General features: G+C 34.6%; 2 protein-coding genes across 3 annotated transcripts; one reads left to right on the forward strand and one right to left on the reverse strand.

Moving 5' to 3' along the window:
- Nucleotides 1–1,896: 1,896 nt before the first annotated feature.
- Nucleotides 1,897–14,634, reverse strand: LOC105111406 (lysine-ketoglutarate reductase/saccharopine dehydrogenase bifunctional enzyme). 2 transcript variants are annotated; one of them, XM_011006750.1, is made up of 26 exons: nt 14,500–14,634; nt 14,363–14,412; nt 13,655–13,931; nt 13,489–13,575; nt 13,276–13,405; nt 12,772–12,951; nt 12,283–12,365; nt 11,897–12,013; nt 11,400–11,475; nt 10,857–11,028; nt 10,132–10,228; nt 9,836–10,002; nt 9,367–9,424; nt 8,419–8,559; nt 7,655–8,002; nt 7,276–7,356; nt 6,844–6,909; nt 6,500–6,617; nt 5,498–5,627; nt 4,302–4,381; nt 3,809–3,967; nt 3,201–3,438; nt 2,902–3,010; nt 2,623–2,784; nt 2,456–2,525; nt 1,897–2,358 (listed from the first exon to the last, which is right to left on the reverse strand). In XM_011006750.1, exons 3-26 carry the CDS (start codon nt 13,901–13,903, stop codon nt 2,306–2,308), a joined length of 3,171 nt encoding a protein of 1,056 aa, XP_011005052.1. In that variant the 5' UTR covers nt 13,904–13,931; nt 14,363–14,412; nt 14,500–14,634; the 3' UTR covers nt 1,897–2,305. The 2 variants fall into 2 exon arrangements, with proteins under 2 accessions (XP_011005052.1, XP_011005051.1); XM_011006749.1 differs by having other exon boundaries at nt 14,356–14,412.
- A 2,358-nt stretch (nt 14,635–16,992) lies between these two features.
- LOC105111413 (suppressor-like protein) lies at nt 16,993–21,690 on the forward strand. The gene is made up of 5 exons (XM_011006756.1): nt 16,993–17,408; nt 17,838–18,176; nt 19,105–19,238; nt 20,691–20,857; nt 21,227–21,690. The coding sequence occupies exons 1-5, from the start codon at nt 16,993–16,995 to the stop codon at nt 21,404–21,406; spliced, it is 1,236 nt and encodes a 411-aa protein (XP_011005058.1). The 3' UTR covers nt 21,407–21,690.
- The last annotated feature ends 1,520 nt before the right edge of the window (nt 21,691–23,210 follow it).

Genomic DNA, 23,210 nt, shown 5'->3' on the forward strand with positions numbered 1-23,210 from the left:
CCATGAAATGAGATATTTAATATATTTTATTATAAATATAAGATCTCATAAATAAAATAATATCATATAGTATTGATAAAAGTCATCAATGCCCTTACAATTTTTTTTAAATAGAGGGTATCGTCATCCTAACAAAAAAGAATTTTTTTAAATAAAAAATTTCTTCAAATAAAGAAGTTATTTCAAAAGTTCTCAAGCCTTATTTATTTATTATTGGATAAAACCTAAAATGATCTATAAAAATTCTTTAACAAGATCTTGATCCCGTTTATTTACTAGAAAGTAGTTTTCTCTTAAAAATTGGTTTTCTTGAAAAATAAATTTTTAAAAAATAAATTATTTTTTAATATTTGGTAGTGTTATAGAAAATAAACTGAAAAATATTTTCTAGTGTTTGATTATGTTATAAAAAATGAATTGGAAATAATTTATTAATGAATTAAATTTTTTTCAAGTTTATCTAATATATAAAAAATATTAAATATAAATATTTAACCACTTACAATAAAAGAATAAAACCTAAAAAGTATGATAATGAATTTTTTTATATATCCTATATTCATGTATTCATATGCAGCTTATTTTATAAAATATAACTATAACTATATATATATTTTTTAAAAAACAATCTTATTTTCATTTTATATTTTATATTATCTTCTCCCTCATATTCATTTATCCTCCGTGTGAATAAAGTTTTCACTATTCTATTTATTATTACCAAAGCACTAGGAAATAAAAAAAATGAAAAAACAAGGGAAATGAAATACTAATAAGAAAAAGGCTAAAGAGAAATAGAAAAAATAAAAGAAACAAAGCAGTCATTATAATAAAAAAAATGGATGAAAACTGAATCTCTCACACACAACAGGGGGCAAAATAGAGTTTTTCTATTAATAAAAAAGAAAAATAAAATAAAGCATGTTTTTTGTAAGTGTAGATTTATTTGGATAGAGTGTGTGGATGGGGTGCACGTGGTCTGAGATTGGTGATAGGATCCCTATTTTGCTTGTCACAAGAGAAGGAGACAACACGCGTTTCTTTGGTAAACAAAGGAAAGTGTTTTCCTTGTGATAAGAACAGAACTTTTTTTGTTTTTTACTGGAATTCAGTTTTCTTAACTAACTTTCCTTGTGTTTATCAAACATAAACATAAGATGAGGATGTGAGGAAAATGATTTTTTAAAAAATAAAATTTTAAAAATACATAAGTTACTAAAAATAAATCAAAAATATTCTTCTAAACATCAAAACATCAAATCATATTATGCAATACACGCCTAAATTTATATTTTTGTAGAACACAAATCTTGCTTATTTTTACAAATAAATCGAATTATCACAAATCAAATTTAATGGAAAAATCAGATTATTTTTTATTTTATTTCGTAGAAATATTTTAAATAGAAATAGTACTAAACCATGTATTTTAATAAAATCACAGGTAGAGATTTATATGTATACTCTTTCTCCACGATTACATAAAGTTTCTGCTCTGAAAACTTGAATAGCAAGATTAACATTACATTAATTTTTGCGTAACCTAAGCCTGAAGAGTGGTGGACTACGTGAGGAGACTCCCTGTGCTAAGAAATAAAAAACGAATAAATAACATTTCCTTCGCCTTCTTTTCTTCAAGTTGCTATATTAGGCATACTTGTAATTTTTCTTCTTCTATTGTTTTAAAATCGTAGATCAGTTGCGGATAGGCTTTTAGCTCCTCTTAAATTAGCTTGTACACACACACACACACACACACACACAAGCTAACCAGGTGCAGGGACTTGGGTCAAACTAAGACTTCTTTTCACGGCTAAATTTGAGGTTTTCCTTCAATTATATTATGTTACAGCAGAAACTGGGAGTGAACAATAGGATTCAAGAAGCACACACGTATCAATAAATACTACCCAATTCTCATTCTATATTTTCTTTTTTTGCACAGGGAGGGTGTAGCAGGATTCAAGAAGCGCACATATCAAGAAAAACATCGGTTTCAATAACCTAACCACATGTTTTATCTCTTCTAAATTCACTAGGATCTATACGAAAAACAATCACTGAGTTGTACAACATCATAAGCGTCTCCATGTCTGATTGGTTTTGGAAACTTGTAATGAGACATCATTTTTCTGTGATCCATAATCTACTAGTTTTGCAATCTCAACAATTACGCTAATTTTTGTTGAAATAAACCATCCAGTTTCATAACATCATAGGCATATCATGATCAGTTTAACCTTTCAATTATATGTCAACATCTGTACAGGGAAATGAAACCAGAGATGTACCGAACAGCCTTGGGTCACTCAACCTTCTCCATCACCTTGATGCCATACGCTTGTAAGATGTCCAGTGCTGCAAGACCACCAAACATATCATCATTCAAAAACATATTTCAATGTCATATCTTCTCAGCGGCACAATAACTGGAGAGGAGAGGATTTTCATGTACCTGGCACATATACTTCAGGTTCAAAAGGTCTTAAGACACCCCTTGTATTGATCTTGTTCTCTAGCAAGAGCTGTGGAAATTGAAATCAATGTCTTAGTTAGAGCATTTCCTGAAAACTGATGAAAATAAAAATAACAGTACGGGAGAATTGAAGCGCAAACAAATACCAGAGCTCCAATGGCCGCTGGAATACCAACAGTGAGAGCCATGGCAGTGGCTGTTTTCCCATTCCTGGTCCTTCCAAATTCTAGCAGTGTGCCCTTATGGTTCTCTGTGGCTTGGTTGTCAGGGAATTCTACCTCCATTTCATGATGCAAAAGCACCATATCCTGACCATAAATTTGACAAGTGGGAATTATTAGTTTCTGCCAAGAGCAAGGAATCATTAAAAAAAAAAAACTGAATGATATGACACTACGTATATTATTTTACTGCAGGGTGCATACCTGTTCTGTGCTGGAATAGGCCAACCTTTCTTCCATGCGGTAACAGGTAACATCAAATGCACTTTGGCAGGAGACAGGAATTTCTGTCTGCTCAAGAAGTCCTAAATATCTAGTCCACATGGTAGAACAATCTTAGCTACTTGATATGAGTATGCCACAGCATGCAAAGCAGTTGATAATAAAGAAAATTACTACTGATTGGAATAGGTTTATGCAATTGCAGCTATTCCACGATTCACTATGCATCTTAGCCCAAAGTTATGCGTTGTTAGTTTCTCCAGCAGAATGTGATAGCTTACATAATGGTTTTGGCCGTCCTTACTGCAGTTCCTTGCTCTTTGCAATGCCCAAGTGCAACAATTCTCTCACTAATGTGCTTCTCTCCTAGCAGAACTCCATCCGGAATTTCACCAACAATGTTTAGCAGTTCACAAAGGAATCTTTTGAATGAGAGTCTCTGTCCATGTCTTAAAACCAGATGAGATTCAGTATTAAATAGACCAATACTTGCAAGTGTCCCCATTATTTCGCCAAACCCTACACAAATAACCAGAAAATAAGTTCTAGACGGACATACAAAAGTCCCCCTCCCCCCCCCTTTTTTTTTTTTACACCCTACACAAATAACCAGAAAATAAGTTCTAGACGGACATACAAAAGTCCCCCCCCCCCTTTTTTTTTTTGAGGAAACAAAGCATTTCAGAGATCAGGAAGCCAAGACAGTTAGGTGAACTAGGAGAAGAAAACCACTTCCATTTTCAGCTATGAAAAAAAAGTACGTTGGATTTAGTTCCTCCGTTAACAAAGTCCTAGTGCTCAATCTAATGAAAGATAATTTTTACAATTATATTTTCTTAGAGATCAGCTTAAATAATACATATTTGAAGGAGCCAAAGACATGTTATACCTTCATAGCGGAGCGTTCCACGAAAAATGGTGGATGCTTCATCTTCTATGCCATAAAGTTTTCCATAAACTAAAGAATTGCGATTTGGAAGACATTCTAATGCAAAAGCAGGAAAATTCGGTATACGAAATCTGAATGCTGAATCATAAAGTTTCTCGCCTACAAGTTCAAACAATAAAGTGAAAAACAAATCAGAAAAGAAAAAACCTTGAGAGATTAAACATTGATTCTTTTGTGTGATCATATAGCCTTCTAAAATTATTAGTAGCCAGCCATAACATTTATGTATGGAATAAAATAAAATTATGAATATGTGATTGTCATGTAAATAAATTAGATACATTTTATTAGGTACATTTTGGTGATATAGGTCAAGTATGATTTTTTATTGCAGACATGAGAAATATTCGATTTCTGGTCTATAATAAGAAACAAAAAAGATACATATCCTGCTACTTGGATTTATAAATTTTCCTTATTCCAGACCACTTACCATCAACATGCACAATTTCACCATGATATTTATATGTGGCCGGATTGCGCCCAGATCGGATGGCTCCTGCAGGACTCCAGCTTAACAACTAAAAAGGTTAGTAACTGCCATAACCCATTTTAAGTTAGAATTACTGCAAAAGAAATCCAGGGAAATGTCAAACAACCTTCAAAATTATTTTCTATAAGAGAACATTTAATGAATCTTCCTTCTTAATTTGCAGTCAGAAACTTTTATAATAAGCACAATTTATGCAGTGTGATAATGAACCAACAGTGCAGAGAAATAAGGAAATAAATTATACAAGAGATAAGGAGGTAAAGGTGAACATTTGTCATAGTAAAGGGAAGAACAGCTGAACAAATTCTGGATCGTCTCTAGGGTATAAAATGATCAAGAATACAACTGTCCATTCATATTTAGAGGCACTTATTCAGTGAACAATCTAATACTTAGCTGTAACAGAAAACAATGTTACCAGAGTGGGAAAGGAAACAAGAAAGAAGTTGGTAATTTAAGTGTTGCTGAAACAGCCATCTCAAAGATATCTGGTTAGAAGAACCTTGAGGCCACATAACGAGCTTTACCTATTTCTCTCATTCTCTCTTGCCTTCTATTAATATATTAGACTTAGTTGCTTATTAGTAACCACTAACATGATCATCTACTTGTTCACAGGCCAAATCACAAGAAAATAGAGAATCCTGGTTCTCTAAGCCAATGCAGTAGTGATCCAGCAAAGTCATGAAGGTACCGAAGAATATCCAAACAAATTGGAATATCAACAAAAACTTATAAAATCGCACTTAAGACATTCTAACCCTATAATTTAACAAGTACATCATTGTCTATTATCTTACAAAAGGGCAAGTGTACTTCAAAGGGGATCAATACAACAGCATTACTGCTCATATTTAAAAAGAACAGGTTGTTTTAGTCAACAGTACCCATGAGATTGTAAGACTCAATGATCAGTGTTGATTTGCGATATAGCAGTTAATTTTCCGGATCTCCCTGATTAATTCACAATGTTATGGAAACTCAATCATACTGTCCAATTGCATGGTGATGTGCCAGTCCACTTAATTTCCAATACCCAGCAAAAACATGAGAAGGAAAACACCAGAAATAGTAACTTTCAAGGAAGCCGGGCCACATAGCTAGGTTTTTATAGTGTAAGCAGTTTCAGGAAATACCTGAATTTATATGCTAATGGGTTATTTGCAGCTGCTGGCGATGGGAGTCCTCCACAATAAGAAGTGAAGGACTTTATTCTCCCTTTCCGAACACGTACATTGTTGATCATCTTCATAGCCATCATATGATCTGAAAACAATGTGTAATTACAGATCAAAACAAAAGCAGGTAACAGGAAATCATGTGTGCATTTTGGTTTTCAAAAAACTGCTGAGTTGTTATTTTTAGATATTAACCACAGATACAAAGAACAAATGAAAGCTTAAAGGAAAAAAATGGCTTCAGTTTGATGAGAAAATAATTAAAACTTATATGAGAAATCTGAATCCAAGACTATAAATCTTCATGGCCGAAGTTGGAAATGGGTTCAAGTCATTAAGTTGCATGAAATGATAGTAAAATATGATGAAAAAATATGGACAGAATGATGCTCTAAATTTCAGGAAGGTCCTTTTGAAGAGTCAACAAATGCATCTATACTGGATACCTCCTGATTATGACTCTACATGAAATTAATAATTTTATCATGCTAAGGATATTGTAAACTGGTAATAAGTATGTTAAGCCTTTGGATATCAAAACATAAAACTTCGATGTTTGGTCTTATAGCAAAATCTAGAATGAAAACTGACCTATGTACTTGCATATATGTGCCAGCATGTGTTTATGTATTTTTAAAGGAAGTTGTTGATCAGCACGTGTCATTCATGTGCTTAAGTTTAGAAATAGAAGCAAGGCTAGCTGGTTGGTAAATGTGTTCGCTCCCATGCTATCATCGGGGTTTGAATCCTACAAGAGGCTGCAGAAACAATTCTTTTGTGAATGCACTAGTCTAGGTGTGGATGGGCTACTTAAGAACTAAACAGAGGGACTGAGCGCCCCAACCCCCCCCACCAAAAAGAAAAATAAAAAAAGAAGACACCATGGAAGCATACATTATCAAGGAAAATGTGAGATATAGTAACAGTATAATACATAATTTTCTTTATAATGGAAATTACCAATTCCTGGATCCAAACCCATCTCGCCAAGAATAGTAATATCAGCAGCTTTTGCCTCTTCATGTAGAAATGACATAGAATCATCAACGTAGCTTGCTGTGACAAGATGCTTTTTAAGCTGAATTAAGAGACAAGTCTTGTCCTTAGCTAGAAGAAAGAAATAATGTAAAGCATATGCAATATTTCTAACATATCCAATAAATGACATTGAACTTCAAGAATTTGTGGAGACAATAAAAACAACTTGTGTGATGAACCTCATTTTAGTATCAGGCTTAATGTTCCATCAAAATCAAAGTGAACGGACTACGATGCATAATGAATATCAATATAGAGTATAATACCTTGATGCATGCATTAGCTATGATTATGTGGCAACTAGGGGGAAGTAAGCTGACAACAACCTCAACCTGCACAAGGGCAAGAAAAACATTGGCAATATATAAAACCATGATCCAGCACTTATCTTGGGGAAAAAAAACATGTTATGGTGAAGTTGAAGTAGATTTTCCAGATGTCATAATGCAGTGATTTGAACCATATTGCAGCCAGTTAACAACCTCTGCCTTATTCTCCAGTTGGTAAAGCATCATTCATTATAGGTGCATGCTATTTTTTCTTAGGTTGTGAAGCCAACACTCATCTAAGTGTCATTAAATTGATAATGATAGAATTTATCATCACAAAATTGTTTTTCAAGAACTAGTGCAGCCAATTTCTGATGAATATGTGATATATATCTCTTTGAATCATATTGCATAGAAAGAAGACTTTACCTGTGAAATATACTTGCAAAGGCTTTCATCATCCTTCACATCAAGCTGAACTGCCGATGCATTAGGAATTCCATCTATAATCTGCACCAGACCAATTAATATTATGTCAGAACTTTCAAATGAAAAGAATAGCAAGCACACCAAGTTAAAGCTTTCGAATGCAAAAGAATAATAAGCACACCAATTTATATCTGAATAAGTACAACATTGATATGGATGCACAGATATAACCATCATTATTATGGTTGCTACTAATTCACATCCTTGAGAATTAAAATTTTGTCATTATAACATAAGTTGAAACCTTGATGTTCTCACCAGAAATTGATGAGGTATAGTTTGATGAGGTAAAGTTTAGAGGTTTTTTTCTCAATTATACCTCTTCTGCATCCTTAAGATAAAGAGAAGCAACGACAACTTCGACTACATTCTGCCCTTCAAAATCAGTATTCAGACATGCCTTGTACCATTCACGAGATGAAGAGTTTTCATTTGATGTTAAAAGCTCAACAGCTGGTCGACAGACGCGGCCTGCACCAATAATTAGAACAGCGGCCTTCCTTTTTGTATCATTTACCTCATTCATGTCATTCTGCTGGACTTTGCCAACCTTCAAGGAAATTCTATTTCCTTCTTTATTTAAAGTTCCATTACTTTCATCTGGATTGGCAAGAGAAGTTAAAGAATCAATAATTTGATTCAGAACTGCTCTATCATGTGCACCAACCTGTCCAAAGCAATAGGAAAACCTGTCATGAGGTTTGAAGAAATCCCATGCTGGCAATATGCAATGTTTTTTTGCTTATGGTTATTAGGTTCAATAAAGTTTCCACTTCAATCTTTAATTATATGTGCATATAAAAATAATCGCTAATTTTCTGAGCATATCAACAAATAACTAGAACATCAAAAGGCAGCTATCTGTCAGAATTATTCCTGACAAATAAACACAGCTTTGACAGAGGTATTTGCACAATCACAGTTGATTTGTTTCGTGTAAGAAATCAAATATAATTCAAAGATAACTTAGAGATTAAAATAAAAAATAACTGAAAAACAAACACCAACAACTTAAATTTTATCCAAACATGGGAAGAAAATTCTCTTGCATAAACAGGATCAAACTGAAATGAGTCTACTTACTTCGAGATCTGAGTATGACAAAGCAGTAGAACTTTGACCCACTTGACACTTAACCAGGTGGAAGGAGCCACCAGCAGCTTCTATGATATCTAATGCCTCATTTATTAGGAATTGATCAAATAAGTGTCCACTCAGAGATACCTGTCAATTATAATCATAAGAGCAGCCGATCATACGTGAGATGCTGTAAGGAATCCTTGGATTAAAATGAGTGGCCAATATAATTTTGTGGGGCTTTAATTGAAACGAGTCTATCGCAGTCAATTATCTTTTATCTTTTCAGCTACTTCAGCTAATCTCTTTATTGAGCTGGCATATGAGGCATCACATCACCAAGAGCTAGAAAATAGAAAAACTCGCTTAAGATGGTATCTATTGGACTTTTGAACAAGTATATGTTACAAGGAAAAAAAGATGAAGCAATTAGAATAGAATACAAGGAAAGTCCAAGTCCTGCGTGGGTCCCATGATTTTATTACTCACTATTTTGTACTAATCTATTTCTTGTTGCTTTTCTCTTGGGAAATAGCATTACTCAAATTTATCTATTATGCCAGCACCCTTGGGAACAATGTTTAGAAGTGTCTACCCAATTCTTTTGGCTATAACCAGAACATGTTGAGAGAGCAGTTCTTTAGTTCCACGAGTTTTGAAAGAAAGTTGGTAAACGGCTGTGATCAGATTTTGATTACTATAATAAGAGAAGCCTTTTGCATTTTTATGCTTCCATCATCTGATGTAATGAAAACATTTGCTCCATATTTGCTGATGGAGCTAGGTTTTAAAAGATGTAACGTTAACTTGAATCTTTGGCTTCTCTACTTTGTTTTCTCAAAGAAATTTGTACTCATTCTCATTTTCCAGCATAAATTATGAAAACAAATAGCATGATCTACAAATTATATTTAATCTGGAATACAAATGCGCAAGCAAAACTGAATAACTTACCAAAATACTGAACTTATTCTTGCTAGACTTTAAATTTGTAGGACTTTCTGCTATATCTCTGCACATCATGAAAAAGCGTTCATGCTATTACTAACAGAAGACAGCATATACATAAAATAGATGCTATAGCCTTCACAGATCTCTTGGATCATTTTCACGCTGTTACAAATTCCAATGACTTGATACTATAGCCAAAGGTTTGCAGAAACCTTGTTGCTGGTCAATTTTATTTCATTGCCAGGTAAAAGCAGAACTAGTCCTCTAAAACTTAATATTACCCCCACCTCCTTCCCTTCTTCGACTATATAAGTTTCACAGGACGAAGGTGGTTTTCAAACTGTGAGGTTTGATCTGTAAATCTATGTGGTGACATCCAAAACTGGTAGTCAGTAATTCACCGCACAAATAAATAATGTCAAAGAGAAGGAGAGAAAAAAATATTATGAATTGGAATAAAAAAAAAGCTTACTCTGAATCAGACTTTCGCATGCGTGGAATGTATTCAAACAGGGGGGTAAGTGCTCCTCCATGGGCTATGCAAGCTTTCCTTAGATGTGAAGGTAGCTTAGTAATGTCAGTTGTTGAAGCCAAACTGCCAATAAATTGGGATAGTATGTCTCCGAAATGTTGGGAAGCCTTTCCATGATTTAATGGTTTGGTACATGTTACCATGAACATTGATTAGATAATGCACGAGTAACCTAGACCTATTGCTCAGAGAAAGAACAATTACAAGCTTAAAGGTTAAGGATCGGAATAACAAACCTCTTTTGCAAACTGTGTAGGAAGAATGTCAACGGATGAAAATATCACACCATCACCCTCCATGTCATGGTGATACGAATCATTTAATGGATCATATCTGACAACCATGATAACCAATCAAGACAGGAACAGTATGATAGTAATTGAAAGTTATTGTTGGCCAGGATGCATGTTCGAGCCTCAGCTGGTGAAGGTGTGAAGCAAACTACAAATACTAGAAAACCAAAATCCAAGCACTCTAAGTGGAATCAGCAGAGAGAAGCCACACTGTTTCTCTTTAGGGAGAAAGTTGAAAGAAAAGTTTCATTTGGAGTTTCTGTTAATCATTTGTGACAATTTCCTTCTTAGGTTCCATCATCCTTTGGGGTTGCACATATTGCAGGAGCAATTTTAAGGGGTGTAAAAGTTGGTTTTTAAAGATGTTCGGTGTATTCATAAATTGAAGGGTTAAATGTTATTAGAAAGAAAGAAAATAATTAAATGAATTAATTTATGCACCATCTCATAATTCCCCCCAAATGGGATGTTAGATTGATGTTATTTAAGATCATAGTTAAAGCTACGCAAGCAAATAAGCATAGTAAAACACCTAAAAAACTCCCTTCACGATCATCACCATCTCCAATTTCAGTCAAACTAAACAAGGAAAAAAAATCAATGAAGCATGGGACAAGAAAATAGTTGGCATGTATTTCATGAAATACAAGAAGCTAAAAATGTAATACCTCACGAATGGTGAGTCAATTGATGTGGTTTGGTTAATGAACTCTAATGAGCCCTCAATATCACAAGTTATGTCAGCAATTCCAATAAGCGGACAACCTCTCCTCGTTAGATCTTGAAGCTGCTGGGTACTCAACAACCGAGGAAATCTTTTTTCCCAGTACATGCAATTGACTGCAGTACAGTAAAGTTAAACAGTTACTAATAGCACACAAAGATTCTATAACTAAAAGGGGAGAGAAACACATTAATATACTAGAAGTTTGGCCATTTAATTAGAAACTTTTTTATCTATTCATCTACCAAGAAAAAAGGATTTCTATAACTAAAAGGACAGAGAAACACATTTTGACCTGAATTTGGGTAGTTTATAAGCATAAATTAGGAGCTTGAGCTCAAAAATTATTTTTGAGATAATCTAATAAGGCTTGACAATTTGGAGGTCAACAAGGAAACTACATCAGCAAGAGCTCGCTTTTAATAGCAGAAACTTTACTGTGTGAACTCAGTAATGACAATATCTTAATTAAAAATAAATATTATACCAATAACAGATGCATATGGGGCAATTTTTTCATGGAAAATGGGCTCGTAGTGCTCTGGATGTGCATAATAGTCTGTCTGCACCGAAAACAAAACATCCATGGTCAGAATAGTTCAAATTTAACACATACAATCCCAATGAATTCAAAGAAACCAAGCGTTCCCTCTTAATTGAAGATCAATGACTTCCAAGGCTTTAAAGAATTACTAAGCACATTTGCATCTCAAAAGTTAGGAATCTAATAACAGATTAGCACTAGGTTATTAAGCAAACTATAAGTGAAAATTGATTGTCCTTGGTATGCTAAGAGTTAATCGAGCAGCTAAAATCTATTGAGGCTGACAGTAAGGCAGTTCACACAAAGATGAGATATCAACTCTATAAACGATACACCACAAGACCTAGTAGAAAAGTATCATGCACTCCGGCAAGGGAAAAGATAGTTGATCAGGTATGACAGACAGCAAAACCAGAAACAGAAATACTGGAGAATCTTACTTTATCAAATGTTTTTGAAGAATCTAGGTGTTCAACCATGTCTTGACAGGTGACAACACAACCATATACTTGGAAAACTCTCTTTGAAGCCTTTTCAGGTGGAATGAGATCCCTGCCCTAAGCAAAAACAAGAAGTTGACTTAGGTGAGCGCCAAAGAAATGCTGCTGAGCAAAATAGCAAAAGAGACAGTGAGAAAATTGAAATGATGAAGAACAGGAGTACATAGTATCATTTTTAAAGTATAGTGGCAATAAATTAGAGCGAAATGATGTACCCCTATAGAAATTTCTGTGGTTTCTGGTCAGATTTTTCTATTCATCTTAACCTGTTCTTTAAAAAAGGTAATCAGGTGGTTTCTTCTGCCAAAAAGTTGCTCAAAACTTACTTGTGCAAATAGCTCTGGAAGTCTGCTTGGATCAACAAAAGTGTGTGGAAGAAGCTTAAATATCTCTTGTGCGCCATGAGAAACTATTAGGAAAAGGAAAAGACAAGAGAGACATAAGAAGCTTAAATATCTCTTGTGCGCCATGAGAAACTATTAGGAAAAGGAAAAGACGAGAGACATACTGCATGAGAAATATATGCCTTTCAAAGTTTGCAGCAGAAATCATTATGCTTGCGTGTATGTGGAGCAATTTTAATGTATAAACACGAAAATCAAATTCCACTGCAACTAGTAATTGAATTAACAGCAGCACTTAAGAAACATGTAAAATACTTCAGAACAGAATGATATATCATCAAGTGATCTAAGAGTGCAGAGACTGAACTTAATACCATGATCCACATCTTTGATAGCAACAATATTGAATTTATCAGCTAAGGACATCATGGATGTTTGGAAAATAGAATATAAAGTAGCTCTTTACTATACCATTTCCATTTCCAGATCCGGTGAATATGAATACCAAAGGACAGATTCCCGATGGCAATCCAAAAGTAGCGATCTCTTCTCCAACAGAAATAACAGCAGCTTTGGCAGCAGCCAAGGATGAATACATGTAAGCTTCACCCAATGAGAGGAACGGTGTTGAATATCCAAGACTTAGATAACCTGAAGAAAAATTTTAGTAATAAAAACAAAAGGGTTAAAATCATCTCCAGCTGGAATATTCCAAACATAGTACAACAGGATCATCATTTCAGCATCACTAAATGAAATAAGGCCCTATAAACATAAACATCCTCCTCGTAGCAGAGTTAAAAAGAACAAGAAGGAAAAGGTAATTCCACAACCCTTCCCCTCAAAGGAGAAACAGGGAAGAAGTGTGCAGAAGCAATTGTGATTGTATGCAAACAACCTCTACAAAAAAGAGACATAAATGTGCATAACAACAGTCATCAAATCAGTAAAAAGGATTTCAGAAGTGGAGCATACGCTTTCCTAATCCACCCAAGAAATCAATGAACCCGGCTCTGCCAGCAAATTTCCCAAATGCAAGCAACCTTTTACCATGGTCCCCAACAATGAGTTCATAGTCATACAATGATACCCTCTGAGCTAGTACCTACATGACAGAGAAATCAGCATGAGCAAAATTATCATCATCAATTTATCACAGCCAACAAGGGCATGAACACAAATAAATACCTTATCCAACAAAGGCATGTTTTCTTTCTGAGCCTTGTGAGTATGAGAGAAGAAGGCATAAGCTCTATCATGAAGAATCATATCCAGCTGCACCAAAGCCAAACAAATCAATCAAACTCCCTAACATGGTTACCCTCCAAAACCAGAGAACATACGATCTCATCACCTTGGGCTGCTTAATTCCCACGATGAGCCCACATTCGGACAAATCATCCGATATCTCACAGCCAACATCCTCATACATCGCATCATGATGAATACGCTTCGTCGACGGCTGCACAATTATCCGAGCTACCCCAGTTTTATCCTTCCCACTATGCAAAATTCGAGCACAATGAGAAGGGGTTAAAGGCGCCCTTCTTTCCCACTTGTTCACTGACTCCGAGAGGATTCCAACAACTCCATTACCAAGCATGGTGTACGTACCTTCTTCCCTGTTCTTCCTGAATAAGCAATCACACACTTAGCATTATAATTTAAGATAACCTTGTTGCAAGATGAAGAAACAAACTGTTCGTTAATATGCTTGATTTTGAAACTATTTATGCCATTCCAAACAAGATAACTTTCAAAATAAAATTAAAAAAATATTAAAGCAGAACAAAACCAGTTGCACTTGCAAACGCAATCAAACAAATTATTTAAAAACATAGCCTCCAATTATCGTCTCCATAAAAAACAGAATCGATCAATAAATAAATATATGACGACGGACATGCGTGAAAGTGAAAGAATGATTATCCAGATTTTTTATTTCAGTCGGAACAAATAATGCATGCATGGATTACATCTACAAATATAAATTTTGAACAATTTTCTTATATATATATATATAGTCATGGCACTATTCGAGGTGGATCACAGTACTTGAAACTTTATTGATCAAAAACCCCACAGTGATCCCCAGCAGCTTTACACATAAACCTGAAAATATAACCAGAGAATAAATATAAAAAATTAATCGTAGTACTGATTCATAAAAAGAAAAGAGAAGAGATGAGGAAAGGCCACCTTTTAATCACAACAGTCTCAGTCCCTCCACATTTAAAAGAGAGACGACTCTGTTTTATCTTCCTCTTGTTTTTCTATTTTCTGTCAGAGAGAGAGAGAGAATGTCTGATTCTGATTCCGGGCGTTAAAAGTGAGGGCGGATGCAAATGCTAGAACAGTTCATTCTGATGTGATATCAACATCGATAGATCGATGGGATTATTATAGTTAATGTAGTATTTTTATTTTTAAAAAAATATTTTTAATATTATTATATAAAATATAAAAACATAAATTTTAAAAATTAGATTTTTACATACGACATTCAAGAAAAATATTATAGCTGTTATTTTTATAAAATATTTTTTATTTTTAAATATATTAAAATAATATTTTTTTATTTTTTAAAATAATTTTAAGTATAATAACTTGAAATATATAAAAATATATTTTTAAATATAAAAACAAACCAATTTTATATATATATATTTTACGGATTTTGAACTAAAGTACAAAAATTTGAGTACCAAGCGCTTCCGTGGTCTATTTCAGAGGAACATGCGTTCAGTTTACTTGTTTGTTTTTTCATGAGGAAGGATTGTGTGTGACACTAGATTAATCTTGTGATATGGATATGGCTGACGTAATTGGCTAGAAAGTGGTGGGTCCACACATTTCCCATAATGTTGTGCCACGTTTGTTGCATTTATGAGTTATCTAACCACACCCACCCACACTGCCTGCTCGTTGGCAACTGGGACAAGTTAAGACTGCCTTTTGCATTTTGGCCACTTCTAACTTTCGTCCGTTTTTCTTGTGCTGACTAGGAGAGAGGAACACCGTGGCGTCACGTTTTCCTTGTGAGAATCCCAGCCTACCTCCCTTCCGATTTTTTAAGATTAAATTAATAAAATGATAGATGACAAATTACCACCTATGCTGATGCTAGATCTTTTTATGGTATTTATAATTATTTTTTAAATAATTATATATAAACCTAATATATATATTTAAAAAAAAAAACTTTAGCTCTTGAATAGACAAGACAAGAGGGAAGGATAATAAAGATTATTACATATCAAAATCTTCAAAACTCAAAAACATTATAAATAAGAGAGGAGAAAAAAACTAGAATACCTAATAATTTAATAAAAAAATAAACTAGAAAGAATATCCTTTTGAAATAGGCAAAAAACTTAAAAAACATCATAATAAAGAATATATAAAATAAAAACAAGAAAATATCTATTCTTCTAAATATATATATATATTAAATAACAAATAATCTTATAGGAAATAAATTCAAATAAATTATAATGATGAATTTAAAATCAATAAAAAATATTAATGTATGAAATTGAAAAAAAAAATCTAAAAAACACTCAACTGAAAAAATAAAAAAATTGAAAAATAATTTTTATTTTCTTAAAAAGGCTACCTCCCTCGTTAATTGTTGACAAGCGGGGAAAATACAGTAGGTGAAGGTAATACGCAAATCTCTCTTCGAGAAATGAGGTGGAAGGATTTCGAAGTTCAATTTCTAAAGTAGCCCAAAGCAAGTCCCGAGGGAGACTGAAGCCCCCTCCGTGAGTTTATATTCGGCCATGAATCGGCCCATTGAGCCCCTCCTCGGCCTCTGTTCAGTTCTGTAAAATAAAAGAATTAAGCTTAAAAACATGGTAAGCTTCTGGTTTTCCCCAGAAAGTCCCTAGTCTCTCTGGCTCTGTCATCACCTTCCCTGCCTGTGTAATGCTTCATTGATTTCCCTTCTACCGAAATTATCAAAATGGCTGACCAGTCGCAAGCACACTCCCGAGTCCCAGACGACACTGTTTACTACGCTATCTACCCGGACTCCTCTTCCCTCTCTAATCCCTCCGCTTCCTCTCAATCCCTCCACCTCTACCTCCAAATCCTTGACTTAATTTCTCCTTACACCTCCTCTTACATCTGGCAACACGAACCCTTCTCTCTTTCCCCCTCCTTTCTCTCTTTCCCTCTCCTCCTCTTCTTCCCCCCCTGTCCCTCACCTCCACGGCAAGCTCCGCTTTGGCGACAACATTGAAGATGAGTGGTTCACTGTTTTCCTTCTCTTCCAAATCTCTCACCACTTCCCTTCTCTCTCCATTCGAGTCTGGGACAACGACGGTGAATTTCTCCTCATTGAAGCTGCCTTTCATCTCCCTCGCTGGATTAACCCCGAAACCAGTGATAACCGTGTGTTTATTCGCCGCGGTGACATCCATATTGTTCCGAAAAGCCGGTTACCAAACCCGAAGTTGATCGATTCCTTGAAGTTCTTGATAGACTGCGAGGGTGAGTCGCGTGCGGCGGAGTCTGTTCAGATTGCGGTGAAGGGTCGGATTTCTGATTATCCAGAAAGAGCGAGGCGAAATATGCATCAATCTAGGGTTAGGGTTCCGGTATCGGTGGCACAGGTCTTAAAGCAGGAGCCGTGCTTGATTTCTTTGGCGGTGGAGGGGTTTTATGATAGGGATATTGATACAATGAAGTATGCGGCAAAAATGGAGAGATTTCTTAGCAAAGGGAAAGAGGAGGCATTGGTTTGTGGGGAAAGAGGAGGAATTGGTTTGTGTGGTGATAAAAATGTCTAGAGCTATGTATGCTCAGTTAATGCAGCAGAAGTTTCAGGCACCCAAGTGCTATCGTATGCCTCATCGAGGAGATGACCTGGGTGCGTATCTGGAGGCGGAGTTAGGTATGAAGATTGCTTGTGGGTTCGAGATGATGTATCAACAGAGGAGGAGGGAAGGAGAGGAGGGTAAAGGGAGCACGTGGTTGAAGTACAAGGAGAGTTTGGAGAGGAGTGGGTATTTTGAAGGATTTTTGCCAGGTTCGAAGGATTACAAGAGGTTGATGGAGAATGCTGAGGGGTATTACCGAAATAGTACCTTGTTTTCTAGGACCAGGTATTTGTTTTTCTTGATAATGCAAGAGTTTCTAGTGCATGGATTGTTTGTATGATGGTGGTCAAACTCTAAATAAATTGCTGAATTGGTTATCCCCTAGCAGAGGAAACATGATTGGCCAGCGCTGGAAGATTCATGAATTGCTAGACATTAGGTTCCATCTTCTAGTGTTGTAGGAAAATGGATTATCTGTTGCAGTTTGTAGAAATGCCATGCATCCAGCATCACATCTCATTTTTATAATTGTTTTTAAATTTTCAAATATGAGATGTGGATGCCACAATATCAATATTTTAACGGCTGTTGGAAGCCCTTTTCCTTCGAGTTATGCAAAATAAGCCTGATTACTATTTGATGTTACACAAATGTAGTGTTGCTTTCTTTGGTTTTTGTTGTTTAGTCATTTCTAATGATGAAATGCTATTGCAGTCAAATGATGAGTGCTCCAGTGAGACGGATTGATGAGATTCTTGCTTTACCACACTCAGCCGATGATTTTAGGTGCCAGGAGGTTCCACCTTCTGATGATGATTCTTGGCTGTATAATGGAGAAGATGAGTTGAATGCTGCTCTACAAGAGAGACAAAACGAGATGGATCTCTACAATGCCAAACATAAAAAGAAACAGATGCCAAAAGAGTCAGAAGATGCTGGTCCTTCATCCAGCAGTAATTTTGATGATTTTGATGTTGGTGAAATGGCAAAAGCTATGCAAGCATTCGTGGATAAAGCATCAAGTTACAAGGGAGCAGAGGTTCCAGGAAACAGGTTTGCACATAAATCCTATGGCATCCAAATTGCATAAATCTTGTGCCTGAACTCTAATTTAATTGTATAATTCTAAAAATCAATGCTCAAATGTATCTCCCTCATGAAAGTTGTGTTTTTTGGTTGACTTTTTTAGCGACTGTGATTTTTAAACTTGTATTGGCTAGACAGTGTTGTACCTTGGTGACTTTAGTATTAAGAATTCCTGAACTCCAATCTTCCCTAGCTTGGGCTGTACATAACTTGCTGATTTCGATTCAGTTTGTATAAACATAGTTTGTCAGGTCTTAACTTGCTTATCCCATTTCAATTGTTTTAATCTTCTTCTTCTTCTTTGGAAGGGTGGTGGGGTTAGATAGAACTTACCTGTAACCATTAACTCCAGGATAATGCACCATAACTTGTATGTTGATGTAGTATACCTGGTAGAAAATTAAAATTTTCAAGCCACTGGCTTTTCTTGCTTGTTAGGATCAGATTTTTTTTTTCATTCCTTGTTCAGATTTAAAATGATTTGATGTGAAGTCTTTACATAGATTATATGTTGTTAACCTTTTGATCTAAAGCCTTGCATGGACATGTTTAAGATGCTGCATACCCATTCATTCAATGAAGTAAAGGAATAATGTTTATTTTCAGTTGTTAGTTATGTGATTAGAATACTGTTGTTGATCTCTGGTTGGAGCTATGATAGTCTTTTCTGAATCATGTACTCTAGGGAACAAGAGGCATCAACACCCCTTGGTTAGACTAGAGATTTATTCCCTTCTCCCTTCTTATATTTCAGCCTAAATTGCCTGTATCTGATCCATGCTGCGCTGTTCTTTAGATTGGATCAGCAATTAAGCACAACATTCATGTATTTTGCTGCTTTTATGGATCAGCAATTAAGCACAACATTCATGTATTTTGCTGCTTTTATTTGAAGGAATATGAAAGAGGTGGACCTTGATGTTGAGTGTTTTCTAAATGACATGGAATCAGTAATGAAGCGCTATGGCCCTAAAGACAGTGCTACCGATGTTGATTCTGAAGAAGTATCCTCATCTGACATGGATTTTGGTATGTTTATTCTTTAGTTTATTATGTTGCATAAATTTCTTTTTTTCTCACATGTGCTGCTCGTGGGAATCATACACTTTCTTCCTTTTATGTTAGCTGGTCAAGTCTCACATCATTTTAATCTAGGAGCAGTAACACAAATCTATTAGCTTTTCCTATCCTTAAGGAGCTCTCTGTCTAGAGGGTAGTGATGTATGTTGGAAAATTTTACGTGGTCCTTTGATTTCTAAATCTTATGGCTAGACTTATTACACAATAATAGACAACAAAACTACAACTAAAATATGATGCCTGACGGCATAAGATAACTGTCAGTTTGCTGTTTTTGCAAGAATTTGAATGCTTTTTTAAGAGGCTTTTCTGTTAGCAGCCAATTGTTTTTTATTTTTTGGGTGGGATGGAGTTTGGTTGGGGTGAGTGGCTGTGCTGGGAGCTTGGTAAACTTTCAAATTGTTATAAATCACATGGCTTAATAATGCACATGAATACCTATTGTCTGGATGTTTTGGGGTTTTCTGCTCTTTGTTGTGTTAGCACATAAAGCCAACTCCTGTTTGCTAGAGAATATTTAGTTAACTTGCGAGAGCTCCAAAGTATATTTGGTGAATTTAGATCAAGTTGAAAATTTATACTGAAGTAAGGTGCATTTTGTGATTTTTCATTTGGGAGATTCAGTAAGGTGAAAAACAAACTCTTATTTAGATGTTCTTATTCTCGCCATCATGTTTTCATTTGGCTATGTCACCCAAATTTTGATGCTACATGGATTTCAGAGGCTGACTTTCTTGCATTGGATCTCGAGGTTCAGGATTCTTATCCCCGGACAAACTCTTCATCCTCAAGTTCTTTTTAACCCGGGAAGAATGACGTGGGTTTGCACAACAGATTTGCCCATGCAATGCCGTGGGCTGGTCAAAAAAATTTTAACCCAAAAAATGATAATTTAGGAAATGATTATGTTTTTAAAAAAGTAAAGAAATTCGATAATAAATCTTGGTTAATTTAATAATATTATATAAAAAAATGAGGTAACAAAAAAAAAAGCCAAAAAAGATGGGGACTCTTAAGACAAATTTCAAAGCCGGCATCTATTTCACTTGTGTTTTTTTTTTTTTTCCTTTCAGTCTATTTTTCAATTTAACTCTCCCTAAAAAAAATATATAATTGAGCACTAATTTGGATTTAAAAGAGCTTAATTGTGCAAAATAAAAGTTCGAGAATCAATTAATTTTTATTTTTTTTAAAAATCGTTGCTCCAATCCACAATGATCTATGAGATAGTGAACATTAATCACACCACAATAAAAGAAAGAGCACTTTTAGTGTTTACATCTTGTTTGTGCATGCAGCATATCAGCTTTTTTTTGCGACAAAGAATTAGCACATGAATGGAAGGCTCTTTTCCATGTTTCTTTTGGTTCTTAATTTATTTCTTGCAACTATTTTTCTCAGATGAGTCTGAAGATGAGAGTGATATTATGGAAGCTTCTGAGGATAATGTGGACGGGAAGGATGCTTTCATGAACACTTATTCTGATGCTCTGAATGAGGAACTGAAGAATACCACCCTTAAGAAAAGTTTTGTTCGTACAGATGGCCAATTGTCCAAGAAAAACCAGGTAGCTTTCTCATATTTTGCTTGTGTGGACTCTGCTGAAATTTGTATTAGGCAGCAATATTTTGTTCCTATTCAGTGAAATGCCTTGTAATGTGCAAAAGAAGATACTTGTCTTTCTAGAAGGGTGTTATTTATTTATTTTGCACGTGTTCTTTTTAGTCGATTTTTAGAGGAGGTTCAAATGCTTGGTTTATTCTTGCTCTGCTCCATGTAGTGTCAAGTTAAAGAAATTTAAGCAAAATGTCCTGACAATATGCACATTTAAAAGTAGGAATTTACAATATCTGTACTTTTTTCTTTTTCCTAGAGTGCCTTGTTGCGTCAATTATTTAGATCAAATTATGAGATGTATGAATTTATTCGCGTGTAGGAGACATCAAATGCCATGGAGGGCATGGATGAAGAATTTACTCCCGTGGATGTTGATGTTAACCTGGTGAAGAGCCTGCTTGATTCCTATTCATCTCAACAAGGACAACCTGGCCCCACTTCCAATTTGCTGGGGCTCATGGGTCTACAGCTCCCTCAAGATACCACCAAGGGCAAATGAAGCTATTACATCTTCTCCCCTCATCTCATATTTCTTGTGCAATGGGGTTCATGATTTTGCAAGGGAACCCATCTGCACTGCTTAGTGTCAACTGAACTTTTAGATGCAGAATTGCCTCATGTAACTAGTGCCTATATACTCTGAACCATCTAGTATAATGGTTGAATTGTTAATTATCCAATTTCTGGTTTGATCAGTTTGTATTTAGCCTGACTACGTTTGATACTTCTGAATCGGATTATGGATGAGGTGGTGGATGCGATTTTAGGACAGGAATTGAATTTTACATGAAACAGACCTGAAAACCAGCGAAATTGCCTAGCGTGGGGTGCAGTATGGTCTGCCTGCGGTAGCACATTTATTGTTGAAAAGGCTTGCCTTCTACTTGTCTCTCTCTTCCATGGGGTGTCATCTCATGTCTGTATTCTGTAAAGGCGAAGACATTGATAAGTAGTTCACCTGCCATATTGTCATTATATAATGAGCTGGAGGAGTTCTGAAGACAAGATGACGAAAGATACCAACTCATCACTTAGCGAATGGGTTTTTACCCGATGGCTAACAAATCATAATGATGTTTTCGTTGCAGAAATTGTGCTATTAGCATACAAAATTAAAAAAAATTAAATAATTGATATAATAACAAAAAGTTTAGGTAAAATAGCACTGAATTATAATATTGGTAAATTGTGTTATTTTTACTTAATCAGGCTATCAATTCTGAAAATAATAAGAAAGGTCATTAAACTTTCAAAACTATAAAACTATACAGTTTTGATGAGATTTTTCATATTTATAGATTTAATGATTTATGTAGCGATGCAGTAATTATTATAAAAAAATAATTTTTAAAAATTATTATAAAAAATTAAATATAATTTAATTGTTGAATCAAAATTTTATATTTTTTTAAATTATTATTTTGATATGTTATGACTAGATCTTTTTTTTGAATTTAGACCTATTTAGTTGGTCTATAAATGTATTTACTAGACCATCCACAGGATTTATTTGAAAAAAGATTTTTATTTAAATATGAGAGACTCATACTTCACTACACATAATTATTTATTATTACTATTTAAAATTATTTATTATTACATGAATTATAACTTTTTAAGATTTTTACTAAAATTTATTTTTAAGTTTACAAGTTGAACAAAGATAATTTTGACCCATAAAATATGATTGAAAGAAAAACTTTATAAAATTATAATTTTTATATAAAATGGTTGATTAATTAATATAATTAGATTTAATTGATTGAAGTTAAGATTACAATTTGATTATGGCATATTATTATAAGATATAGTAATCATCTTATCGCATATATAAATAACAATATTTAGTAAATATAACATTTATAAAGCGGAAGATGATCAAACTGTGGTACTTCAAAAATAAAATCCGTTTGCGTGACGATTTTTCATGAATTCTGACCCAGCAGATACGGTCATCCTATTTCCCCTGGAGTAAAATGACCAAATCTATTAGAGTGATTAACTAAGTTCAAAGGGATAACCCGAGAAACATTTGCTTGGACACTACGGGCTATGGAGAGGATAGCTGACAAAAACAGTCTTGCTTTGACTCGATGAGAACAATCTCTCCCAAGTCAGGCTCTAGCAAAATCTGCATACAAGTTTAAGGCCCAAATGGTTGTCTCTGGGTTTTAATGCATTGTGCTAAGCTGAACCAATTTGGTTAATGAATTTCAATATACTATCGACCTGAAGTTTTGTTGGGTTTGAGCTATATATATGTGTGTGTGTGTGTAGTTTTGTTGGGTTTGAGCTATATATAT

This window comes from Populus euphratica, unplaced genomic scaffold (genome assembly GCF_000495115.2).
Source record: "Populus euphratica unplaced genomic scaffold, PopEup_1.0 scaffold355.1, whole genome shotgun sequence".
Taxonomy (NCBI): domain Eukaryota; kingdom Viridiplantae; phylum Streptophyta; class Magnoliopsida; order Malpighiales; family Salicaceae; genus Populus; species Populus euphratica.

What these genes read in the sequence shown, in the direction of transcription:
- LOC105111406 (XM_011006750.1), bottom strand. Translation starts at nt 13,903, where the DNA reads ATGCTTGGTAATGGAGTTGTTGGAATCCTCTCGGAGTCAGTGAACAAG. An exon ending in CGGATCTGGAAATGGAAATG is followed by an intron (nt 12,366 to 12,771) that starts GTATAGTAAAGA and finishes TTTTCCTAATAG; the next exon opens with TTTCTCATGGCGCACAAGAG. An exon ending in AGGACGGCCAAAACCATTAT is followed by an intron (nt 3,011 to 3,200) that starts GTAAGCTATCAC and finishes CATGTGGACTAG; the next exon opens with ATATTTAGGACTTCTTGAGC.
- LOC105111413 (XM_011006756.1), top strand. Translation starts at nt 16,993, where the DNA reads ATGCGGCAAAAATGGAGAGATTTCTTAGCAAAGGGAAAGAGGAGGCAT. An exon ending in ACCTTGTTTTCTAGGACCAG is followed by an intron (nt 17,409 to 17,837) that starts GTATTTGTTTTT and finishes ATGCTATTGCAG; the next exon opens with TCAAATGATGAGTGCTCCAG. An exon ending in AATTGTCCAAGAAAAACCAG is followed by an intron (nt 20,858 to 21,226) that starts GTAGCTTTCTCA and finishes ATTCGCGTGTAG; the next exon opens with GAGACATCAAATGCCATGGA.